Source organism: Papaver somniferum, chromosome 6 (assembly GCF_003573695.1).
Source record: "Papaver somniferum cultivar HN1 chromosome 6, ASM357369v1, whole genome shotgun sequence".
Lineage (NCBI taxonomy): Eukaryota > Viridiplantae > Streptophyta > Magnoliopsida > Ranunculales > Papaveraceae > Papaver > Papaver somniferum.
The window spans coordinates 90237334-90262198 of NC_039363.1; the positions used below are offsets into that span (position 1 = coordinate 90237334).

Below are 24865 nucleotides of genomic sequence, written 5' to 3' on the forward strand. Positions count from 1 at the left end.
TTTTTCTACTCTTGGCCTAGCTGAAATTCAACTAGATCAAGCTAGGAAAAATATGCTAATAATCTCAAGATCACCAGCACTAGGGAATTTCCAGTGATTTCCTCTAAAAATCAACAACCTTGCACTCACCATTGAGAAAGTAACCATCCAATTAATCAGTCTGAAAAAAAAAAAAACATATGATGGTGGTTAAAATAGAAGTGGTAAAAGTGAAGTGAAGTCTTTCTTTCCTGACTTTTAAGATTTTAACCTCGGGTGCCCTCCCAAATCAATAATTACAGTGCATGCTGCATATAGCCGATATATAGGCATGTTCTTACTGCCATGTCTTTGCCCCAGAAGCTGATATAAAAGACTGATCATGCAACAACTGAGATATACTCTCTATCTAGTTTCTATATTTCGCTTGATTCTAACTAGGATATTATGTAATATACTGCTACTATCAACAAAAGCCCACCAGGGATCAACAAAAACTTCTGTGATTTGCTCCTCACATGCTACGATGTATTACATGCAAACTGCGCTGAAGAAGCATCTCTTCCCTGCACCTTTAAGGTTAGCCACGGACCAACCCTGACCTTCTTTGTAACACTCCACCTGAAATTCATTGATACAACTGAGTAAAGATTTCAGTTGGAAAACATACATCTGGGATTGCTTAGGAGGAAAAAAAAAAACAAGCAAAAGACATTGTTCAAGAAAAATAATCAATACCGTTTCTGTCAATATTTTGCCATCTTTCAGCCCTGAAATAACAAAGATTGAATCTCCAAAGACTGCTGCAGTTGCATATCCTCTAGCTTCCTTCATTTCATCACGTGCTATCCATGAGTTGTTACGAGGATCAAATTCCTCAACGCTTGAAACCATGTTCGCTCCATTATATCCTCCTAATGCGTATCTGCGGAGGAAGTTAGGCAAATGAATAAACAAATACAGACGAATTACCAACTTGCAAAAGAAGAGAATTCACTTACATTTTCTCATTCATAGCGACTAAGGAGTGACATCCTCTTCGAATGTTCATACTTGGGATGCTGGACCAAGAAACTACTTCTCTCGGATCAAATCGTTCAGCTGAACTGTTATACACAATATTGTCAGTAAAACAAATTATGAGAAAGTCCATAGCAACCACTATGAACTGTTATTCCGTGTAACATGCAATTGAGTTACCAATGGTGCAGCAGCATCTTTCCTATCTTAGAATTAATAGATATCAACTTCAAGTTGCAAGTATTACAAAGCATGGTGTTTCACAATGATCTCACTGAGTCATCCATCTAGGTATACGATGTAACCATGAGGTTTTTGTATATTATATTCAACCTTCCGAGGTTTTTGTATAACAATGAAGTGGTTACTTACTTCAAGTAGCCTTCTCCATCATAACCCCCAGCAGCATAAATTGCCCCATTGAGCTCAGCAACAGCACTAGAAAATCTCTGCAAGAAAACAAACATTAATCCCGTTCAGTATAACCGATCTTTAGGGGAGCCAATCAAGATACAGACTGATTCGACCAACAAGTATATTCAAATTGCAGAGATTCACAAAGAAGTCTTGCGCTTTTTACAAGTATATTCAAACCTTTCACAACCAGGATCTATGGGTCATAGCACTGGTGTTCCTGGATATTACAATGGCTAGTGATTGGGACTTGACCTTTCACCCGATCCAGTACCACCAAAAAGTACAGCATAAACAAAGTCTCCAGAAGGAACAGATGCACAAGCAGACTCATCAAGTGGATAAAAACAAAAGGATAATTATTAAACCCTGAACTTAGCAATTTCAGCACTAGTAGACCAAGGTACTAGCCGTTGCACCAGTCAGAGAGAAAATTCAGCTATAGTCTGATAAGATCTAGAGATTAGACTCCTAAATGACCATGAAACATCATGTATGATCACGTGATTGAGACCATGAACGACTCTAGAAAGTAAACATTCCTAAACAGCGATCTTATGGAGAGGACAATTTCTTTCGGCATGAAAGAAAGGGGTTGCCTGTAGTAGTGTATTGCAAGTGGTGGAAGTACTTCTGGTCCAAAGAGAAAGGCTTCTGTTATTAGTTGATCAATGGATAAAGAATTTGAAGATAGGTCTAGGCCAGCTAAGTCTTCATCATCTGAAGTTGTATGTACACCCACCATTCCTAGTACATAGAGGATGCCAATGATGATAAAAAAAAGGCTGCAGCAGCTGTCTGCTCAGCAAACAAGCAAGAGCTAGATTTGAATAAGGCACATGCTAGATCACAGAGCATCAACATAGTTCAGCTTCAGGCCAGGTCGATATTCTCAAAGAGACTTCCATGTATCATGTGTTATTACATTACATAAACTGAAGCAAAGAAAATACCTTTTGTAGCATGGACTGAGTAGGGATCCACCTCCCTAAGGCAGGGTCAAACATTTCTACATCTGAAAAACAGGTGACTCCATCTCCACCACCAATTGCATAAATTTTATTACCTAAAGTTACCCCAGATAAGCATCCCTTTTTGCGTGCTAATGAAGGACGTGAGATCCACTCATTTCTTTGTGGATTGTAAGATTCAACTGAAGATTTAAAAAAAAAAAGTCAGTCCCAAGAAAAGTGGAGAATTGAATCTAAGGAGGTGATGGAACCAGTTGAGGTAAACGATATGTATAATACCTGTATTGCACCACATAGTACCATCCCCACCACCAATTATGTAAATGTCACCACAGAAGGCAGCAGCTGCGGCATGTGAGCAGGCTAAGTTTGTTGGTCCTAGACGTTTCTTGGTGTCACTAAGAGGTGAATAACAGTCCACGTTTGACAACCAAGTTGTGCCATCGTATCCACCAAACAAGAATACTAGCTTATTATTGCCAAGGAACCCCTCCATGTCCATGGTATCAGCGGAACATGTCTCTAAACTCTCTACATATGCAGTGGAAGGAATCAGCTGAGACTTATCAGCAGAACACGTCTCTAGACTCTCTACACTTGCAGTGGAAGGAATCAGCTGAGACTCCAGTTCTTTGACACGCTCTATCAACTTTTGAACATGAATCTCTGCCTTAGTCTGAAAAGTCAAGGCAAAAATTTCTTAGTTTTATGCAGACACATTTATAGAAATATACCGGACTTCTCATATACCGAAACAGATGCATAATCCACAGAAGTAATACAAGTTAATAGTACCAGTTTCATCTCAAATAGACTAGTCTTTTGAAGTTGTTGAACCTTAACCTCTTCAAGTTCTTGCCTCAACTACATAAACAAAAGATATGAAGTTAAAAACTGGAATCTGAATAAGATAGGAATGAGAAATATACATAAACAATAAACTCAAAACGAAGTTCTTAATGAACTAATGACTTATTTACCTGATCTACAACGGACTGAACATCTAAAGAGGTAGGTGAGAAAAAGCGAGTATCAGAAGAATTGGTTGAGACCACTTCATGCTTCTCTGAATTTACAAGCGGTGCCTCTGGCTCACAATTGAAGTCCGCAGGGCTAGCATTCAAATCACACGACACACGAACATTGTCTTCATCACCTGTTAAATCACATCTTGCCTTCTCTCTTTCATTAACCAACTGCATTAGTTTACAGTAGACAAGTTCCTCCTCATTCACTTCCTCAACCTTATCTAAATCAGGTTCCAAATTCTTTACATCCTCACATAGAGTAGCACTTGATAAACCTAATTCGAAGTTATTTCGCTCATCCCATGGAGTGTCATCCTCTGGATTAGAAGTGCCGGGACTGTCCTCTTTATTTTCACAAGGGTCGGAGCTCATATCTCGTAGAACACTCCACCCTGACGAATACTGTGGAAGCTTAGCTTGAGACTCATCTGCTACCTCATGCTGAATCAATTGAGTCACAACACTATCTGAAACTGTCTCCGATGATTTAACTTTCTTACCAAGCTTAGAAGCCCAATTTTGCTTGTCTGCATTTTGAGGATACACAGAGACAGCTACGGGCAAGGATTCAAACAATGAGATTAACTGACCGGTCTGAGCATGGTCGAGCTCAAACCAAAAATAATCTTCAGCGTAATAGTTATCTATGACAATTGGTTTGTACTGGTTTTCAGACAGTGGCATGCATTGCTTTCGGATACATATGCGGACCTGAGAACAAATAATTACGAACTTAGAAATCCTACTGTTGACCCATGAAAAAACAGATTCTAGGCATTACATAGAAACAGCAGAATAAATCCTTCTTGTACCTGTGCAGGATTTTGAGTTCGGTCTTGACCATCTTCAGTCCATCCATACGGGTTGATATTCATTTCTCCATTGCTTGCAGCTTCATATATTCCATGTATTTTTCGATCAGAGTAATTGAACAAGAAGAGTGGCAAGCCCGGTTTGACGTTCTTGACGTATACCATGTGGGAAGATGGTAAACCTGTTATTACAAAAGATCTCATCAAAGTTAATCACAGGAGTCTGCAAACTTCTTGAAACATATAAATAAGTGCAAACAACAGCCAAAAGACCCCAAGGTGGACACGTTAGGTAGATAAACTAACCAAATATCTGGTTGGAGAGACACTCCTTCATGGTATGTCTTGTACATCCAAATATGACACCTCCAAGATCATTAGTCCTTAAATTCCTTGCTGTTACACTGCAGTTAACACCTGGATTCCGCACAACTGTTTCCTGCAAGGGGATAGTCTCTTTCTTCCTCCCCTCTATCATTCTTACTTTACCGACATTATCACATGAAAATATATACAAATTAGCAGTCATAATAACCTTTTGCGTCGGAGTAAAGATAATGGCGAAATGACATTCGACAAGAAAAAAACCCACAATGCAGAATATGACTCATACAGGATAGAACCATCATTAAGCAAATTGAAAGGATGGGATAAGGATTACACAAGAAACCAAATTTTTTATCCGTTTGTTTGTAGATGCAAGTTAAAGAACAAAATAGCGGATACACGAAATCTAACGCAAACCCTCAGTGAAAAGTACATACACGAAATCTGACACAAACCCACGGCGAAAGTACACAAATGCGTTATATAAAAACTAACAATCATAACCCATTGACCATTATGCACAACATCAAGTCTCAAAAAATCAGAAACATAAAGAACTTGTTTTCACAAAGCTTCAATAACTGTTAACGAAATACAAGTTCTGACAAAATGTTAAAATTCAACAAGAAATTCTCACAAAAGAAAAATGCTACTCGTACCTGGCAACACAACTGTTAGGCAAACAAAAGAATGAGACTACTAGTGATTCCTCGTTACCTGAGTGCATAAGTTCTCATCCTTTTTCTAAATGACAGATGTAAAACCAGTGCAAACAGGTAGGAATAACACGTTTGTAACACCAAAAAGAACACACAAACACAAAATCATAACTTACACACAGCATTCAGTATCGAAAAATTACCAACATAAACAATCACGTTTGACAACGAAGTAAAGTTTCCAGCAAAAAGAGACATTCAACAAGAAGATACCCACAATGCAAAATGCTACTTGTACCTGATAACACCAGCATCAGGCAAACCAAAGGATGAGAGTGTACAAGCAGGGAAACTTTTTCTCATTACCCCTAGAATTTACATTCTCATCCCTCCATTTATAATTGCCGGTTTAAAAACTAGTGCAAACAGGTACAAAAGAACAATTGCAACACCTAAAAGAACACACGAATACTAACAATTGCAACACCTAAAAGAACACAGACACAAAATCATAACTTACACACGGCATTCAGTATCGAAAAATTACCAACATAAACAATCACAACTTCTCTTATGCCAGACCTACAACTCTTGATAACGAAGTAAAGTTTCCAGCAAAAAGAGGCATTCAACAAGAAAATACCCACAATGCAAAATGCTACTTGTACCTGATAACACCAGCATCAGGCAAACCGAAGGATGAGATTGTACAAGCAGGGAAACTTTTTCTCATTACCCCTAGTGTTTACATTCTCATCCCTCCATTTGCAATTGCCGGTTTGCCGGTTTAAAAACTAGAGCAAACAGGTACAAAAGAACAATTGCAACACCTAAAAGACCACACAAACACAAAATCTGACATAAACTATATAAAACCTCAACGAATTACAATCACCAAATGTTGAAAGCAACTAAACACAAAATCAACCAAACACATTAACTACAGCAACCAAAGATGTACTAGTACTGATAACTAGAGTAATACTATGTACTTAAAAGGATAAGATTGCCCACATCCTTAAGCCCCTTGGTTTGCAAATTTCAGTTAAAGAACCAGTGCAAATAGGTATGAGAGCCCGATTATAAACATTAAAAAGAACACAAACACAAAATTCAACATAAACCCACAATGAAAAACACTAATCGCACCAGAGGACAACAGCATTATGAAAACAAAAGGATGAGATTGCATAAGGAGGCCCACTTTCCTCATTACCACAAGCAAAGTTCTCATTCCTTCAATTCCAAATGCCGGTTGTAAAACTAGTCCAAGTAGATACAAAAAGCACAAGTGTAACATAAGAACACATAAATATGATATTGAACACATACCCACAATTGTAGTACCAAAAAAAAAATACAAAAAGAAGAAATCCCACACACACCCACACTTCAAATATAATTTTTATCAATAAAATCAGTTACCAAAATCCAAAAAAAAAAAAAAAATCAAAATCCAACACAAACCCCCAACAAAAGGAAGGATTATAAGTTGTAACATCAAGAAGAACATACAAATAGGAAATTCAACAGAAACCCACAACAGAGAACTACTTAAACCCCCACTTGAAACAAAAAAATTATCAAAAATCCATTTTTTTAAAATCTAACCAGAACAAAAAACCATCATGAACCAAAACCCACAACCTTAACCTCTTCTAACATCAAAAAAAAAAAACAGAAAACAAAACAAAAAATCCACCAAATAATCAAAGAAAAACATGCATTCTAACAATAACAACTAAGAAGTAGTACTACTAGTACAAACTTCAAACTGTATGAAAAAAGAGAAGATTTTTTACCTGAAAAACAGAGCGATAAATCCCAAATGAAACTAGGGTTTTTGTGAGAAAAGGGTTTGCAGCTGAAGAATGTGATCGTACCAAAACAAAGAAAATGAAAAGCGCGAGAGTGTGCCTCTGTGTTTGCTCACCAAATGCAAATTTGATGATACTGTGTGTTAAGTTGTAAAATAATTCAAGTACGTTGTTGTGAGAAAAAAAAAGTCTACTGATCGTACGGTCCACGATCAGCTTAGTTTATCATCAGATTGATTGATTTTGGTTAATAAATGCAACACAAAGGGTATAGATGGAAACCGGAAACTTTACTTTTTTGTATGAAAACGGATAAATTACTTTTTAGTAGGTGAGTTGTAGCAGTTTCTGTTTTTGGTAAAAGACAAGAACCATTTAGAATTCACTGCACTTTTTTTACTTTAACACGACATGTTCAAGGTAAACCAGAAGTTAATGGGTCTGTTTGGGAGCTTGGAAACGAGATAACATATCCTGAAAAAATTTATCTTTATAATAACCTTGTTAATGGTTAGTTTTAATGGTGTTTGTCTAAAATTCTATCATGTTTGGGGCTAGGTTAACTTGTGTTTATTTGACTACAGAAATAGGTTAATGTAAATTATTATTTCATGGCCAAATACTTATTTTAAAGGAAAATAACTGTCTAACCCAGGTGAGAATACAGGTATCCCAGGTATTTGGAAGAATACCTTAACCTCACTTTTTTAACTTCCTAAAATCAAGGAAGGTTTAGTAATTCTTATCCAGGATTAGAATTGCAGTGAGACAAACACATTTTAACAGTTTTTTACTGGATAACCCAACCTAGGATGGGATATCCAGGATACCAAACACGACCAATACGTTTTCTAATTTTAAAGCTTCTCCTAGTTTCCTTTTAGTTCAGAGCGTGTTTGGCTTCGGCATCGGAGGCAAAAATTAAAAATAACCCCTTGCGCCATGGAAAAGTGATATTTATTTTATTTTATCTTCTTTCTTTTCTTTTTTTTTTGATAAATAATAAACCTTTTCATTAATGGAAATTCGAGGCTATAATAAGTTTGAGATCAAAAATAAAAAATTACAAAATAACAAAACGTAAAAGTACAATACCGAAAAATTTAATTGGAGAAAGAGAAGGATTAGCGGAGTAAGACAAATATAAGTATGAATAAGATCTGGTTAAATCGGAGGAAGAATGGTTTTTCTCGGAATTAAATTCCAACCATTTAGATTGTTTTTCTTCTTTAGATAATAATATTGATTTGCTAAAATCTCTTGTAACTAGTAATAAAGCTTTCGTGCGTCAAAAAGATCACCGATAAAGATTCTATCGCTGGATAAGTTGATGATGAAGATTTCGTCGACGGAACAACAAAGACGGAGATTTCGTCGTTGAAGAGCATCACTATTGAATATTGATCTTAAAACCCAACCCAATAACCAAGAATTGTCATGAAAGTGAAAGATAACCCTCAAAAGAGTAGATAAACCACCATAATGGTGTAGATGAGTAGAGAACATGACAATTAAGCTAAAACTGTTAACTAATCTAGAAAACAAGAAATAGTGAATTTTGGACCAATTGATGGTTTTGCTGAAGAAGAATAAAGAGTGAGAGAGAGGTGCCTCCGGAAAAGAAAAAAAATTGTGATATTTTTTCTTGGGAAGGAGGTCTATATTTTTTCGATTTATAAGTCATTCTGAAATTAATATGAAGCGTTACATTTCATCTGATATCCTAACAATCTTCTAATGATGAATTGTAAAACTGATGGGTTCTTCATCTTCTTCGGGTAAAACTGATGGATTCTTCGTCTTCTTCGGGTTCGAGAGGGGACTTCTGAATAAAACATTTTTTGTATTATCGGATGGGGTATTGGTAGATAAAATGAAAGAATGGCTAGAGATAAAATTATTATTTAGCTAAACAAGTTGATTTGTACTGCAATGATGAATCTCACATATATATGTTGTCCAGCCTCAAGGAGAGAAAACACCCTCAATCCTCACTATATATGCTTCTTAATATTCAAAAGAAAAATCTTCCCATCGGAACAAAAAAAAAATAGGGAGTATTTATTTACTTTCATGCAAAAAAAACGCAAATTTCGTTAGAAGAAAATAAAAATGTCACACGAATGGCACCAAAGTTTTTTTTTTTTCATAAAAGAAACATTAATTAAACTAGAAAAGATATATAACATTGTTATCATTACAAATTTCTTGCAACCAACTTGACTTTCTAACACAATGTAAGAGTGTGTCTGTTTTCTTTCTGACTCGGCGTCTGAATCTAACTCGGCTCGAGTCACATGTTAGATCATTTGTTTTTTATTTTGAGTCAAATCTGACTCGTTATCTGAGTCAGACTTAACCCCTGACTCTAACCCATTTGAGTCAGGGAATAAATCTTCCCTGATTCATAGGATCAAACCACTAACTCACATATTATTGAGTCAAATCTGACTCAAAAAAAACAAACATATTGAATCAAATCCAAATGAGTCAAGTGATATCAGTCAGATCCAGACGACTCAGATGAGTCATGAAAAAACAAACGAGGTGTAAGTTTCCTGAATTTATTTAATCATTTATTGGTCAATCAACAAATTTTGATTTATTCATATCAAAATCCTGATTACATGATCGCTTACAAGAATAACAAAACATCAAAATACTAGATAATTAAAATCGTAGTACAAATTAAGATATCAATTACAAGTAAATCATAAACCCCAACTCCAATCTCTATATATGTAGTAGGGAAGAATGATGGTATTATCCGAAATCGATTCTGACCATTTAATCTGATCTTCTTCTTCTTCTTCTTCTTCAATAAGATATTCTCCTAAAAGAAATGAGTAATTTACCCGTAATCTTGTACATCCAAACGTACCCGGATGTCCTAAATCCCTTTGTTTGAATATGGATTCAAAGCAATGTCGTGTTAAATTATCGATGTTCTTGAATTGAGAATAACCAGTCACGAACCAATGATCAAGGTTTGAATAAATCGCCCTCAAGCGAAGAGAAAATCGCCCCAAACATCGAAGAAATATGTTGAATGACATAAAAACTAATTGAATAATTAGTTTTATTTAAATAACCACCTACAAAAAGTTATTAAAAAAAAATCTTGCTCAGATGTGGTCCAAATCTGAGCAAGATGTTAATGGAGGCTAGGTTTTTTTTTCTTTCCCAGATAGAAGGGGAAAGAAGAGGAGAGAGAGAAATAAATCGAGAATATAAAAATCTTAAGCCATGAATTTATTGATATACTTTGCTAACTTATCCTCCCTAGCACTACATTTTCTTCTTATATAAGAGAATAAAGAGTGAGCAAAATATCTGTTGGTAAGGCTACAATTTACAGCAGAAAGATCTTCATGCATTCGTTTGATAATATTATTGTTATCATTGAGAAAAATTAGATTGTCTCGTCGATAGTATCTGACCCATCTTGTTGCTTCTCTACAAGCTCTTGTCTCGTCTTACTCGAAGCCGATACAATTCCCTGAACCACCTGCAAATTCATAAATGAAGACCTCATTATTCATCATGATTAATCCATAAGCAAAGTTTCCATTCTGTTTCTGAAAAGCTGCATCAAAGTAGATATAAATACAGTCTTCAAGACGAACGGAATCTACACATTTATAACTTAGGTGAGTGTAAGGACAAGTGGTATTAATATCGAGTTTATTATCCTATTTTTATGAGTTTTTTGTATAAAAAGGAAGTTCTTTCTGAATTTGGGATATAAGATCCTTTGCATTAGGTTTAACCTTGTCGAAAACAACTTTGCATCTGTATTTCTAAACAAACTGGAGAACATAGGCATAAAAATCTATGTTGTTTTTATTTTAGCCAAGAAAGACACCAATCTTTAGAACTTAGGGATGAAGCTTTTAGAAAATCGTATACATAGAAAGACCCCTCCAAATAGCTTCTGAAAAGACACATTTTGTAATAAGTGTTAACACTTTCGCTAACCCAATTGGCTAACCCAGTTGTTACAAAGATAACAGTTAACTTCAATAGGATTTTATCTACCTAGCTTATCTTTAACATGTAAACAACCAAATAGAGTCTTCCAAAAAAAAAAAACTTGAACTCTAGGAATAATTGTAAGATTCCAAATTTCATACCAATTTTTCCTGCTGAGAAGTTTTTGTTACAAAGAAAGTTATAAGCCGAGTTAACTAAAACATTACTATTTCTTGTACCTAACCATCTTATATGGTTCTTACCATCAACGTTATTGTAAGGTTCAATTTTTTTTATTTCCTAGATAGTTTGAGGGTCAAACAAGTTAACTAGAGTATCATGTTTCATTTTCCTTGAATGTCTATTATATCAGAGACTTTTTATCTATGATGGGGTTAATACCATTTTTAGGTTTTGGACATTTACTAGATGGAAGCCACCTATCATTCTAAAGATTAATATTTCCACCATCACTTGTTTCCTAACCATGATGTTCGTGCATAACATCTATACCCTTACATATACTAGTCCAAATGCAAGATTTATTCGATTTTTTCTTATATTACAAAGGATTTGACTTATGGAAGTATTTACACTTTAGAACAATGCTCCAAAATTTATATGGGTTCTCAATAAGACGCCATGCAAGTCTAGTTAGGAGAGCCAAGTTAAATTTATGAGCGTTTTAATACCTGGGCCTCCACTAGCCTTACTGGTACACACCGAGTCCCAAGATTTAGTGTAAATGCCTCTATTATTTTTATTTTATGCTAGAAAAATCTCTTTGTAAAGCATTCAGTTTATCTAGAAAAATAAAAATAAACTCACGAAGGAGCAACTCTCCAAAAGAAAAAACATAAAACGTCCAAAAACAAGTACCAATAATAACTACATAAAATCCTTATGATCAAGAAACCCCAGAGATATTAGAAGAAACGGAAAGTAATCATCCTTCAAAATCATCATTTTCATTCTGAGACGATCATTTGACATCATCAATTTTCTCACCATAGACATAGTCAGATTCGAAATCTCCCAAACTATCATAATTTTCAATCAGAGGCGTTTCCATCTCTGAATGAAATCTTACATTCCTTTGCAATAAATTCCTACATGTAAATTTCACCATAGGATGGTCAGATATATCTAATGTCTTATCAAAGGCGATTTGGGAATTTATTTACGTCCCACTAACATAGGGAGCAGAAACGTAATTAGGAAACAACCCCAAATTATTTCATATAAATTTTTTATTCTTCTTTTTTCGGATTATGCCCGACTCAAATCCATTGGTATCCAAGCCTTAGTATTCTCCTTTACAAAAGAAGTATTTTTTACGCCTACAAGCAATCTGGCCAATGCACGTGAATCCCAAGACATATCCATTATCTTGAGTTGTTTTACCTTTATGAAGATTTCTTCTCTCAACTCCTTTGGATCGTAACCCGAAACATCAAAGGATTAAATCTGTTCCAATAACCAACTAGATTATCGACCACTCAAACCAATCCTTAGATTAGTATTAAAGTAGAGTAAACAATTTTAAAGGGAGATCATGGTGTCTTGAGTGTTGTACCCATAAATCGTAACTTAAGTTTAAATATCAACAGTATAATTAGAGAGATTCATCTAAGCTCATAATTTGCTTAGCTTGTCATGTAGAAATTCCCATAGATCATGTTATCGTCTTTTGCTTAGGAGTCAGATAGGAAGGAAGAACTCTACAAAGAGCATAAGAAGTGCTAATACCCACAGCAATTCATTACATTTTGGGCTCCCTATTAACAATGTGGTAGCACCTTGAGTTTGGATTTAGACTCTTTCTAGTTATGTGCGAAGAAGACAATTATGACAATCACTTTGGTGATTTGCAGTCATAACCATTTTCACAAGCAGGTCAGGTAACCTTTTGGCATGGATTCATCCATATGGAGCAATGGCTCAACATGAAAAATATTTGTCAATTATTATCTTCAAAAACATTTTTTTTCCGCAAATAATGTATAAACAAACAATAAAAATGAAACTAGGATTCTAGCTAAATCACTTACCAAAGCATTAAAGCACAAAAATAAAAAGATGGTGATTTTCATAATAATAGATCAAGATATCAAACATGTATATAATAATAAAATCATCAAACACAATCATTTCAACAAACATACCTTTAGAATTACATCATGAATTTTACCAATCATCACTTCATAAGATATCCAACATATTATTTAGTACAAGTTGTGCCCCAATTCTTGTGCTTTCCTCACCACATACAATCTTATAGTCCTTGATTGTTCACCAATAAGTTTGATATTTCATTCAACTTCTTCCTTAATCAATTATCTTAAACTTACCAAGTTTTTTTTTTAATTAGTTTTCCATCACATGCTACATTTGTGATAAAACAAACTTTAGTAGATATTAAATGTTATGTTACATATGGAACGTGTAAACATGTATTCCATTATTATGAGGTTTTATTTAGATGTTTTTCTTTGTGATTACATAATAGCAACATCCTCCTACTAGACGTTCTTCCAACTTCTGTCAATATTCATCTGTTGCCTTCGGGTTTGTCAAGATATGCCAGCCTCATCCATCTTGTTGATTCAACAACAAACTTTCAGGAGCAACAAGCGAAAATGGTATTGGTAAAGCAGAAGGGTCGGGTGAATTAATCTGGGCTTCATATTTCGTCTCAGCACTACCATAATTAATCTGGGCTGCATGTTAAGCTAGGATTTCAAACCGACCATTTTTTTATGATTGTTTTTCATAATTTAAAATATTAATTAAATTAAATAAAAATAAGTAAGATATTTATTACAAATATTTGTTTGTAATATGATTTTTTTTTGCACTATTTAGAGTACAAGATTAAATAATTTCATCTTATAAAATGACTAGGTATAATAGTCATTTGAGTTTGTCAATTAATTGGGGTTATAATAAATAAGTTCATGTTACACTATTATATAATAATGTCAACCGAATTCCAGAGAAAATAATAACTAGCGAAAGCAAAGACAAAAATAGGTTCGTATACAAGTCCTTTTTATATAAAATATATTGTAAAATAAATGATAATTCTTTATATTGTTGAAAAAGAAAAAGATAAACCTAACATGTTTTTTGTATAAAAGTTAACAAAAAAATCGATAACATAATTTAAGGAATATTAAAAACTGAAAAAGCGGGGTACAACAACCACACCCAATATTTCGTTTGGCAATCTGAATAGGCAAACTCCAATATACTCTCAAGAGAAGCAACTAGACAGTCAGACTCAATCTTTAGAAAGGTATATCAAAGAGCTTATATCTCAATTTCTCAATTCAATCTGCAATCAAACAAATAGAAATTTGCGATCCCGATTGAATAAGAGAAATAACTTGGAAGGTATCACAAACCAATATCCAAGTGTTAATCAATTCAATCAACAACCCAAAGGCCGTATTCAAGAACTGATTGAACTTAACGCACAACCTGTGGTATTTCAATTATATAGAAAATATAATTTGAAAGAGAAATAACACAAACACCAGAAATTTTGTTAACGAGGAAACCGCAAATGCAGAAAAACCACGAACCTAGTCCAGCTTTGAACACCACATTGTATTAAGCCGCTAAAGACACTAGCCTACTACCAATGAACTTCAGACCGGAATGTAGTTGAGGCCTAACTAATCTCACAATGATCAAGGTATAGTTGCGCTCCTTACATCTCTGAACCCCAGCAAGATTATACACACTTGATTCCCTTAGCTGATCTCACCCACAACTAAGAGTTGCTACGACCCAAAGTCGAAGACTTGATAAACAAATATGTCTCACACAGAATAGTCTATTAAGATAGATAAATGTGTCTCCCACAAAAATACCTATGAGTTTTATTCCCTCTTATGATAAATCAAGGTTCACATGAACCAATTGATAAACCAGACTTATATTCCCGAAGAACGGCCTAGAAATATCAATCACCTCACAATAATCTTAATCGTATGGAAGCGAAACAAGATATTGTGGAATCACAAACGATGAGACGAAGATATTTGTGACTTCTTTTAATCTTACATATCCGAGATAAATCTCAAGCAAATCTTAGAAAAGATAATACTCAATCACGATAGTAGAAGTAAGATCAGAACACGCAACTACATAGAAAATAGTTGGGTCTGGATTCACAATCCCAATGAAGTATTTCAGTCGTTAACCTACGGGGTTTTGGAACAAACCTAAGGTTAAAGGAGAATCGACTCTAGTCGCAACTACCATCACACAGGAGGTGTGGCGATTAGGTTTCCCAGTTTCTAGAGTTCTCTCTTATATAGTCTTCAAATCAGGGTTTGATAGATTTACAGGAGGTGTTGAACCAACTACCATCACACAGGAGGTGTTGAACCAACTAGATGTACATGTTTGGGTACGGTTGCACAAACCTAAATCTACGTGCATTTCATTTGTGTGTAACAAGATAAGTTTTGATATAACGGTTGAAAGATACTATCTTGAATCTAATCAGGTTTTCATCTGACGGTGAATATTAAATGCTTTGTTACTAAGCTAACATTGATTGCAAACCCTGATTTGAAAGATCATATAAGGGAGAACTCTAGCAACTGGAAACCTAATCCCCACACCTCTTGTGTGATACTAGTTGTATTAGTTAGATTCGATTCTCCTTTAACCTTAGGTTTCCACCGAGACCCTGTACGTTAACGACTTGAAGACTTCATTGGGATTGTGAATCCAGACCGATACTACTTTTCTTATAGTTGTGTGATCTGATCTTGTTGTTTCTATCGTACTAAGTACAATTGTAAGATTGGCTTGAGATTAATTTCTACGATAGGAAAGATATAAAAGAAGTCACAAACATCTTCGTCTTATCGTTTGTGATTCCGCAATATCTTCTTTCGCTAGTCGATTAAGATTATTGTGAGGTGATTGATAATACTGAGCTGTTCTTCAGGAATATAAGTCTGGTTTATCAATTGGTTCTTGTTCACCTTGATTTATCAAAAGATGGAACAAAAACTCGTAGGTATTTCTGTGGGAGACAAATTCATCTATTACCGTAGACTTTTCAGTATGATACAAATTTGTTTATTAAAGTCTTTGACTTTGGGTCGTAGTAACTCTTAGTTGTGGGTGAGATCAGCTAAGGGAATCAAGTGCGTAGTATCCTGCTGGTATCAGAGACGTAAGGAGCGCAACTGTACCTTAGATCAGTGTGAGATTTACTGGGGTTCAACTATAGTCCAGACAGAAGTTAGTTTGTAGTAGGCTAGTGTCTGTAGCGGCTTAATGCAGTGTGTGTTCAATCTGTACTAGGTCCCGGGTTTTTTCTGCAGTTGGGTTTCCTCGTTAACAAAACTTCTGGTGTCTGTGTTATTTCTTTTCCGCATTATATTTTGTTATATAATTGAAATATCACAGGTTGTGCGCTGAATCGATCAATTGGGAAATCCAACCTTTGGCTGTTGATTGAAAATGATTGATCCTTGAACATTGGTCTTTGGTACCATTCAAGTGATTTCTCTTGTATTCAATTAGACTCGCAGATTTCTATTTGCTTGAGTAAGTATTGAATCGACAAAGTGAGGTATAACTCTTTGATATACTTTTATTAAGATTGAGTCTGACTGTCTAGTTGATTCTCTAAAAGTATATTGGAGTTAGTCCATACATATTGCTAAGAGAAATATTGGGTGTGGTTGTTAGACCCACGCTTTTTCAATTGGTGTCAGAGCAGGCAAACACATTAAAGACCTCATAAGTCTGTGTTTGTAGCGATCTGATTATGGACGAGTCTATCTATAATAACGTATCAGGTCAGAAATTACCAGATATTTTTCAAAGCTTGGAAGCTTTGAGATAGAAACGCATGCGAGTACGACCGAGCAGTGCTTTAACAATCTCCCCCTTTGTCAATTTTGGTGACAAAACTATCAATACATATGGAACACAAAAATATATAAATAAACTTTTGTAGCTTCTCTTCTACATGCCTGATCTTCTTGGTTCTTCAACATTATTCGAAATCTTCGTCACCTCCAAGTACTCCAATGATCCTAAAGGTTTTAAGTTAATTATCATCGTTGTTGAAAATCCGTAGCCATAACAATGAGAAAAAAAGAACTCTCAATCATTGTTATACAGTGTCATAGTATTATTACACAGCATCATAGTTCAATTGTATCACAACTTCGAAAACAATACTATGATGATATGTATCACCCCCCCTTATTCAATACTCCATCTCACATGGAAACCACCCCTCCTTACATAATGATCCGAAAACCATATGCATTTGTAGTGTGAACTACACATTAGTTCTGCCTCTTTTTGTCAATAGAATTGTCAAAGGTACGAAAACTAGTGATATCCTAATGAAATTTCCATAGAGACATTTCATGACCAAAACAAAGCACATATCAACTTTTTAGATGCAATCATATAGCCGAAGCTAAATGCTTTCATCAAGGAGTTTATAGATATATAAGATAACCCCTATAATATTCCACAGCCGCACTCCCTACAAATATTTGGCAATTAAGCACAAGTTCAATTAAGAACAACAAGAGCGACCTTACTTTCATAAGAAAAGAAGGACTTCTTTGGATATAACAAATCACATACAAATATGAATTTGAATCCAAAATACTCAATTAAATTAACCACAAGAAAACCCATGATTAATTTAATCGGAAATGCTCAACATAAGAGAACTTACGGAGACACACAGTATATTCATAAAAACATGGATCAGGGAAGATCAATACTGCGTAATAGACAAGGATTCATTATATTTTCTATTCCTATTTGCAAAATGACATATAATAGACATAATCCTCGTAAACAAAGTTCATCCTATCTTCCATCAATATTTGCATAATGACATACAATAGGCTTAAAACTTTTGTAATGTCAAAATTTCATTCATTCTTTTACCAATACTTGCATATCGACATATGAAAGACTTAACTTTTGACAAAGTATGGGACAATCATAGTTCACGGACGCAAACACACATATCTCATAAAAAAATTCCATAAAGATTAATACCTGTAAAAATCATCTTTGCCCTTAGAAGGTAGAATCAATTTTTTTCGCACGGATTTAAACCAAGAGTGGTTACAAAAGGCATATAAAAAGATTTTCTCAACAAAGAAAAACATACAAAGTCATTGAAGACCATGCTTCCTAGTTCATATAAGATGATTGTGAACATTCAAGAATCTCATAACAATGCGTACTACTTCCCATTCTTGAACTTCCTTCTTTATGATTCACCAACATTATTCTTGTAAAAGCTAAAAATGATCTTAGAAGATAATTACTCCAAGAATCCAAGTGCCCAAGTCCAACAGAAGTAGAACAAATGCGACGAAACGGAGCAAAACACTCAAAAACAAGATACGGGACAAGGACTAACCTCAACTCATCCAAATTTAGGATTTCTCATCACAGTTTTGAATAGAATTCAAATAGGAGGAGAATGCAAAAAGAATAAGGTCATTCCGAGTTCGGACGAAGAAGTTACGGCCAAAACAAATTTACAAAATATCAACGTCAAGTATGCATACGGGTTTGCAAACAAATTTTTGTATCATGGAGCAGTATGCAAATGGGTATGCGTACTTAAACCCATGGATTTTGATTTTAGATGATTCTATGCATACATGGTATGTGTACCATGAAGTCCAAACATCCTGAACTACTATTTTCAAACCTAAACGTTTAAGAACCTTAAACACAGATCAAGTTAGGTAGAAATGAATAATAAGCAAGGTACATGGATCATTATAAGTACTCTAAGAAAATAAAAACACAAATCTTGCTCAGGTTTATAGACATACCTTTTTAGAAGAATCCAGTCGAATTCTACAGCCTTACCGAACATAATCTGTGTGCCCCAATTCTCGTGCTTCCCCCACCATATACATAACAGGGCATTCCTTGGTGAGGATGCACTTACAACACAATCAAGTTGCGTTGGGGTGAACAATGTCTTGCTCACCATAAGTGACCTTTGGATTTTCATGAAAGAGATCGCTTTTAGAACCTTTCACATCCAATTCCATTTTTCCAAATAACTTTTTAAGTCCCAACATCATGGATACTGCCTTCTCCATGGTCATGAAATTTTCTGGAAGATCATTCCTTTTCACACTCCAAGCATCATTGGCTTTCTTTGGTACCCACTTCTGAGTGCGTTTAGGAACAACCAGAACCTTCTTCCCATTACCCTCTTCAATATTTCTCAGAAGAGAATTGGATTGACTATTTTTTTACAAGTTAGTCTTTCTCCAATTTGGAGCAGCGGATCTTGTCTTAGTCTTTACGAAGTTATCCTTTTGATAACCATTACGATTGTGAAAAAGATTCGTATAACGTTTATAGGAAAATCTAGGTTTATTGCAGCACTGATTCCTTTGCCTAAAGGTTGGACAGTTACAACCTGTAACGTTAAATGGATTAGTCTTAACATATGATCTTGGTTTCACAACTTCTTGTGATGCCCAAACAAGAACATCATGAAGTTTCTCATTCCTTATACGGAAACGACATCTCCTTTCCAGGTGACCTTTATTTCCGCAATAGCGGCAAACGTAAGGAATGTTCTTACCTCGATCTGTATGTGTTGTCTTTGGAGGTTGATATATATTGATCTTTTGAACTTTAACTACTAGTGAAGGTATTTCACCTTTTCCATCAGTGAAAACCTTTTGTTGAGAAAAATCACTAGCCTTGACAAATTTTACCTCTTTGCTAATACTTGGAACATCTATTCCCTTATAGCCTAATCCTCGTGTATCACGATGATTTTTACTTGCTCCTAGCATAGTGGTTAACTTGCTTGAACTAGTATTGAACTTTTTCAAGTCATCTTCCAACATCTTGATTTTATCAAGAGCATCAGCTAAATCAGCCTCAAGACGTTTTACTCGAGCGAGAAAAGCTCATCAAAACTAACTTGTTGAGAGTTAATCCTTGCTTCAGATTCTGCAAGTTTCTCTTCCAACAAAAAGTATTTTTGATAAAGATTATCACATTCAAATGAATTCATACGTAGGTTTTCCTCAGAATCCTTGATGATCGATTCGTTAGAACGATTCAAAACATAAACACCTGCGTAACATCTTCTCAATTGCTTGTTTTTTCGACAGAGAGGAGCCAGAAGAGATGTGACATGAGAAGTTGTCATCTTTTTATTTTCCAACGAATTCAAAACCTTAACATACTCTGAGACTTCCTCATCAACCTCTTTATCAATATCTGAATCACCTTCATCAGAAAGTTCATCCAACTATTCTTCTAGGAGTGTTTCCCAGTTATCAACAGTTTTTACATATAGAGAATGTGTTAGAGCATAACTCGGTTGAACCCACCAAGCATTGGTATGTCAAGTTTGGTTGTCATATTTTAGTGAACCAAAACTCATTTAAGAGTCGCTTGATTAAATGTACTAGAGTCAACTTCGTATAAGTTAGCTTGAAAGTATTAGGATGAGACAATTGCGAAGACTTGAAGAAGTGAAGAAGTACGGAGATACAACCACAACATCATCCTTCCACTTGAGGTTAGTGATATTTGAATTGAACTGTTTCATTCCCTAACGCATCTTTCAAGTCGTGCATATTGAAAACATAAAACTGCGAAGCATGAACACTCTAGATAGACATAGTATGAATACAATATGAGGTTTATTGCTTAACCATTGAACTTTGTATATAAGATACCAACATAACTTTGTATATAAAAATTTAACTAGCCTCCAATACGTTTGAAAAGGAGAGGGTACTAAGTATACCACTAATTTGTTCATTAGAGAATCTGTATGGACAAACTCGTTACAATCAATAAGTATAAATCAATACAAAATATCCTTGTACCTGATTGTGAAACAAGTTCCCTTGGATGATCTCAAAAACCAATATCTAATAACAACTTAGTATGTACTCAAACTATACATGAACTGAATTCCAACAAAAACAAGTTTTGTAATCTATATTTCAAAACACGAATTCACAAGAGCAAGTCTTGTAGTTTCTGTATAGTTTGAGCTTAAAAAATGTATAGGTTGTATAACGTACTACTTGTGATATCTTTATTATAAATATAAATAATATAATACGAAAAAAAAATAACACAAGACATTAAAGATTTTACTAACGAGGAAAACTGCAATTCGCATAAAACCCCCGGGACCTAGGCCAGTTTGAACATTGTATTAAGACGCTACAAACACTAGCCTACTATAAAAACCAAAATGTAGTTGAGACTGAATCGACCCTCCGAGAAATACATCTCCAGTCGTGTACTTTACGTCTATGGATTCCCTTAGCCGACATCCTTTACAATCCCGTTACTTCAGCCTAAGTGAAGACTTTTAGCTAATCTACCTCTAACTACTAGCATATTGATTTCCTTTAGAATGATACAAAATTTGGTAATGAAAATTTGTTTTCTTATGAGGCATCTTCAAGGTAAAAAAGATATCAAGCAAACCTCAACAATTAGGATAGTTTACTCTCTTTAAATAGTTATGGAGGTGGCTAATCGATTCCACCTCACAAGATTAATCTAACAAAAACAAACATGATACCTGTGGAATTACGAAGTTTGAGACGAAAATTACTTTGTAATTTATATCAATCTTATTCTCTAGCCGAAAATTCTTAAATAACATATAACAGAAGAGACAAACCTTTAGGATATACAAAAATTACAATGATCAAGATATGTAAGAGAAATGCTCGGTTGAAATTATAAGTTTTGCTATCTCAAGCTTGTTGTTAATGTTAGATGGACGAAATTATATCTTAATTTCTACTCTACTAAGTCAAGTCTCATACCAGGTTTAAAATTTGGTAGTTGATTATCAGATCCCATCCTCGGAGACTGAAGATCGACGAAGACATTTGGAAAACAACAAGGTATGTGAAGACCGAACCATTCTATTTTATTCACTATCTTACTATTCTATCTTATGAGACTAAGTCATATGACTTCTAGTAGATTTATTACAAAGAAGAATTTTTATTCAAGCTTGTCTTGTTAAACATCTTGAAATATGATATAAGCATTGGATGTTCAAAGGTCCTTAACAATATTAGTTTGAAACAAATTTATTGTTCAAGGATTAATTTGTGGATCATTTGAAGATTGTACAAACAATGATTTTATCATTTGAGAATGTTTCAAACATCAAAAGAGATAAATGAAAAACTGTTGTTATCTCGACTCAGGGTAGGTTGGTGAACCATCTCACAAACCATAGATATATGAGTTTGTGAAATACAAGAAGGGTTGGAAAACCAGTTCCCAAACCTTAAGTTGAGAACGGGACCGTTCACGAACCGTGGTGATATGCATTTTTTATGATGGTAGTAAAAGGATCACAGTTGGGGAACCCCGTTCACGAACCGTTTCCATCTGAGTTTATGACCGAGTAGGTTTGGCGAACCCAGTTTACGAACCGTAATACTCTTACTCGTGAACTGCCTTATGGTTCACGAACAGTTTCACCAACGGTCCCAGTAAAAAGTTTAGCAAATGCTTAAAAACTTTTTTTTTAAAAATATGTTTAACATTTCTATGACTCTCATAAACACCTTTGGGACATCATTGATCACTAAAACTCTTGTGTATGTGTATCATGATTAAATTTATAAGGTGTTTAAATGAACATCAAATTGCTTATAGTTCATAAGGCATATTTACCAGAACAATCATTATACATGGTTCCGTAATCGGACCACTGTGTATATTCTTCTATGTGATTTCAAAACTGATTCTCACATGCTTACTTGAAACTCTAATTAGAGTTTCATCTGAACAGAGAAAGTGTTTTCTTGAATCTCAAGTTATCTTAGCTTGAATTGTAACCAACCCTCAGTCTTGAACATCTATTAATAAAGATGCTCTTTGAATTGGGAAAATCAGTCACGACACTTTGTGTCCTAGTTGATAGCTAGAGTCATCCTTTATTGATCTACATTTCCTTTGTGAATTATTAGGTATATGACTAAAATACTTTGCTTGAGAATTTGTGAAGCGAGGTCCGACTATATTTTACCCTGATAATTCGTGTATCCTGATTTTGCATTTCAGTTATCGAGGTTTTCATAATCTCTTTCAGGAAAGATAGATAGTAATCACAAAGTTCTCTTTGTCTCAGACTTTGTGATTTCTCAAGATAGAAATCTGACTATTATTCTTAATTGATAAGTTTAAGATTGTTCTTGAGAGGTTGTAAATAATCCAGGCTTCTCAGCTAACTGAGTGTAAGTGTTCCGAATTTGTGAGGTTTGCTACATTTATCTATTGCAAACAGATTTCCAAGCCTTGATCTTTGATCTAAATGGAGAACAAATAGGCTTATATGTTAGAGGAAGATTGGTATCAAAAGTCTTCACTTAGGTTGAAGCAACTCTTAGGCTGTAAAGGACGCCAACTAAGGGAATCAATTGTGTATAGCCTTGCGAGGTTCAAGAGACGTAAGAAGCGTGCTTTAACTGAATAGCTTGGAGGGTGGATTCGGTCAGAACTACATTCCAGTTCGAAGTATGATAATAGGATAGTTTCTGTAGTGGCTTTATACAGTTTAGTTTCTATTGTGGTTTCCTCATTAACAAAATTCTTGTTGTCTTGTATTTTTCCTTTTCCGCATTATATTGTTTATCTTTATAATAGGATTTACACAAATAGTACACATTCCATCTTAGTAGATACGTCCATATAATTGTGGTCGATTACGATACTTGTTTCTTGTAGAATTTGTATCTTGAAAGATAGATAACAATTTTATTACTTGGCAGAATTCTGATTGGATTATTTGGATACGACTAGATTGATCTTGGATATTTATTTTTCGGATCGCCCAAGTACTCTTCTTAACAATCAGGTTCACGAACTCCTTGGTCTAGACTTTCTGATTGAGAAGAGATAGAGATAAACTCTATATACATATTGTCAAGGATCTTTAAGTTGGTCTACTTGCAATTGTATTAGGTTTTGTCCATACAGGTTGCCGAACGAAAAAGTTGGTGGTATACTTGGTACTCTCTTCTTTTTTATTGATATCAGAGCAGGCAAACACCTTTAGACTTAATAAGTATGTGTTTCTAAATGTTCTAACATCTATACCCACGTACTATATAATGACACAAAATATTTTTGATTATGCCAAGTGCCTGGGAATTACCTTAAAGGATCAATCATTAGTTGATTCTTCCGAATCCAAAGGTAAAAATATACCTTTAGTCTTTGAAGATGTATTCCCTGAAGTTCTTAAAAATACAATATCAAGATCAGAGGAGGATCTTATTAAGAACACCAATGACTCTTCTAAGATCATTGAACATCAAGCCTCTAAGATAAAAGACCTTCAAGAGAATTATGCTCAATATGCAGATGAACTCAATCAATCTCTTAACAGAGAACGTGAGTTTTGTGAAGCGCTGTTGAATCCTTTTCTGAAAATATCAATAAACTTGTTCAAGAACTAAAACTTAGAGAAAAATAAGTTGATATACTTGACAATACTGTCTGAAAATAAACAATTCGAGAAAAGCAAATTGTTGAGACTATGCCTCGGAAATGGATAAGCTTCACTTGCTAAAAGATAAGACTGAATCCAATCTTCTCGTGTCAATGCAGATCCTTAGAAAAGAAAGTGCGGCTTTAAAGTGCAATTCTAAGAGAATTGCAAAGTCGCGAATGTAATCCAATTGCGTTAACATTTATCAAGGACTTGCTTGTACAGGCTTGGCAGCTTGCTGCGATTTCTGCTTGTATAAGAAAACAAACAAACAAGCCCTTAAGTCCTCGTTAGTGGGAAAATTTGGATTATTTGCAAGA

General features: G+C 34.7%; 1 protein-coding gene across 2 annotated transcripts; it reads right to left on the reverse strand.

The window, feature by feature from the left end:
• Window positions 1-201: 201 nt before the first annotated feature.
• Window positions 202-7122, reverse strand: LOC113288358 (kelch-like protein 12). 2 transcript variants are annotated; one of them, XM_026537375.1, is made up of 11 exons: window positions 7013-7122; window positions 4531-4707; window positions 4225-4406; window positions 3365-4123; window positions 3180-3248; window positions 2664-3060; window positions 2367-2566; window positions 1372-1448; window positions 981-1085; window positions 718-904; window positions 202-600 (listed from the first exon to the last, which is right to left on the reverse strand). In XM_026537375.1, exons 2-11 carry the CDS (start codon window positions 4700-4702, stop codon window positions 511-513), a joined length of 2238 nt encoding a protein of 745 aa, XP_026393160.1. In that variant the 5' UTR covers window positions 4703-4707; window positions 7013-7122; the 3' UTR covers window positions 202-510. The 2 variants fall into 2 exon arrangements, with proteins under 2 accessions (XP_026393160.1, XP_026393161.1); XM_026537376.1 differs by having other exon boundaries at window positions 4531-4703; window positions 7013-7102.
• Window positions 7123-24865: the final 17743 nt, after the last annotated feature.

Coding starts and splice junctions, on each gene's coding strand:
- LOC113288358 (XM_026537375.1), bottom strand. CDS start 4,702: ATGATAGAGGGGAGGAAGAAAGAGACTATCCCCTTGCAGGAAACAGTT. Junction 4,407..4,530: donor TCTCTCCAACCAGATATTTG/GTTAGTTTATCT, acceptor TTGTAATAACAG/GTTTACCATCTTCCCACATG. Junction 1,449..2,366: donor CTCAGTCCATGCTACAAAAG/GTATTTTCTTTG, acceptor GTTTTCTTGCAG/AGATTTTCTAGTGCTGTTGC.